Consider the following 2,443-nt stretch of genomic DNA (forward strand, 5'->3'; position numbering starts at 1 on the left):
GGGATCCTTGCAAATGCTTGAGTGGTAAGAATAAAATCAGAGGACATCTAAAATGAGAGTACAAACACAACCCACTCGTTCCTAACCTAGTGATTTCCTGTCTAAAGGAGAAACAGTACGGGAAAAGTGGAATTGGGTAATAAAGCAGGGAATGTGATGCATAATTCTGGAGTGTTTAGGAAATCATGGGGATAATGTTTTCATACACACTGCTCATAGGAGGCTCTGCATAAATGTGCTCAAGTGAAAAGCAATGGAGACTTCCAATACCAGCTTAGGGGAGGACTTCATATTGGTAGGTTTCTCAGATTTTCCCCAACTGGAAGTTTTCCTCTTTGTTTTTATTCTAGTCTTCTATGTACTGACTCTCTTCGGCAACACCACCATCATTGTTCTCTCACGGCTGGACCTCAGACTGCACACACCCATGTACTTTTTCCTCTCCCATCTTTCTTTCCTGGATCTCTGCTACACCACAAGCACCGTGCCACAGCTTCTCATTAACCTCTGTGGGTTTGACAGGACCATCAGCTATGGAGGGTGTGTGGCCCAGCTCCTCATCTTCCTTGCCTTGGTCTCCACGGAGTGTCTGCTCTTGGGGGTCATGGCCTTTGACCGCTACGCTGCCGTGTGCCGTCCACTGCACTACACCACCATCATGCACCCTCAGCTGTGTCAGGCACTGGCCATCTCCTCCTGGGTGTCTGGCCTTGTGAACTCTGTGATCCAGACAGGACTTGTTATGGCCATGCCTCTCTGTAGCCATCGACTGAATCACTTCTTCTGTGAGATGCCCATATTCCTGAAGTTGGCTTGTGAAGACACCAATGGAACCGAAGCCAAGATGTTTGTGGCTCGAACGATAATCTTGATATTCCCTGCAGCGCTGATTTTAGGCTCCTATGGACACATTGCCAGGGCAATTCTGAGAATCAAGTCAATGGCTGGACGCAGAAAGGCCTTTGGAACTTGTGGGTCCCATCTCATTGTGGTCTCTCTGTTTTATGGCTCGGGCATATACACATACCTCCAACCCATCCACCGATATTCAGAGAATGAGGGAAAATTCGTTGCTGTTTTTTATACTATACTCACCCCCATTCTCAACCCTTTAATATACACTCTGAGGAACAAGGATGTGAAGGGAGCTCTGTGGAAGGTGCTTGGGAAAAGTACAGATGTAGTGTAAGAGGGAGAAGCAGGACACATATAATTCTCTGTGGTATCAGTCATAATCTGAAACACACATTTGAGGGTCACTAGTAACAAACAGTCCTCAAGGTTCCAGGACTATTCTTCCAGGAATCTGCAAGTGGGGAGGGGTTCTCTTGCAATGCTTTCTAGGTTAGTGTATACGGTTCTTGTGCAAAAGGAGATGCTGATCTATATAGCTACTTTCCACAAGAATATTGGGAAGGGCTTGCATTTAAATTGTACATGGAGAGTAGAGGATCACAGGCATTTCTGAGAGTGAAGTAAGACTTAATATATGACATCACCTTATCCAAAATGATTGGTTTCTGGTGTGATGTCATGTAGGTGACCCTTTGCTCAAAGGTATAGGACATGAATTCACCATTGGATTTCCAAATAGTTGCCATGCTAGCTATAGTCTCACACACCTTAGATTCTGTAACTATGTTCACTGGTAGAAGTTACCCCACTGACCTTCCAGTGGCTAACGTTACATGGAGAAATAAGGAGGCCATGGACAGTGGTAGAGTTGTAGCTATGAAAGGCAGTGCCATTAGGATGGTTATACACAAACAAGCATCATAGTCTCTCCAGCTGCACGAGGAAACCGTGCCAGGAGGTTGAGTGACATGAAGACTTTCATGTAAGAGGAAAGAGAATAGAGAAGACATGAGTGCACACAAAATGGTCCATGAGGGGGGTGGTTACAAAAGAAGAAAAAAGAGCCAGAAGGTTCCTGAACAGGCAGATGTAGGAACTTCAAAGAGACAATGGACTCTTGACAATCTGCCATTGTCATTTTCCCCATCTATTCAATGCCTTGTTTTACATTTATTTGCTTAGTGTGTGTGTGTGTGTGTGTGTGTGTGTGTGGTGTGTGGTGTGTGGTGTGTGTGTGGTGTGTGTGTATGTGTGTGTGTATGTGTGTGTGTGTGTCTCTGTGTGTGTCTGTGTGTGTCTGTGTCTGTGTCTGTGTGTGTGTGAGTGTGTGTGGTGTGTGTGTGTGAGTGTGTGTGAGTGTGTGTGTGTGTGGTGTGTGTGTGTGTGTGTGTGTGTGTGTGTGTGTGTGTGTGTGTAGATCAGAGAACAACTTGTAGGAGTCTGTTCTTTTATTGCACTGTGTGGATCCCTGATTATCTCACCAGCCCTTTTCCCTTTTCCATGTGTTTAAAGATTGGATTTCTATTGAAGCGTGTATGTCCTTCTAAATAAGCTTCTCAGTTTCATTCTCAGATATTATTTTGACTCA

General features: G+C 44.9%; 1 protein-coding gene across 1 annotated transcript; it reads left to right on the forward strand.

Moving 5' to 3' along the window:
• Positions 1-253: 253 nt before the first annotated feature.
• Positions 254-1,189, forward strand: LOC102914251 (olfactory receptor 2Y1-like). Its single transcript, XM_006987113.3, has one exon. The coding sequence runs from the start codon at positions 254-256 to the stop codon at positions 1,187-1,189; it is 936 nt and encodes a 311-aa protein (XP_006987175.1).
• The last annotated feature ends 1,254 nt before the right edge of the window (positions 1,190-2,443 follow it).

The sequence above is a fragment of the Peromyscus maniculatus genome, chromosome 8, assembly GCF_049852395.1.
Source record: "Peromyscus maniculatus bairdii isolate BWxNUB_F1_BW_parent chromosome 8, HU_Pman_BW_mat_3.1, whole genome shotgun sequence".
NCBI classification, from domain to species: domain Eukaryota; kingdom Metazoa; phylum Chordata; class Mammalia; order Rodentia; family Cricetidae; genus Peromyscus; species Peromyscus maniculatus.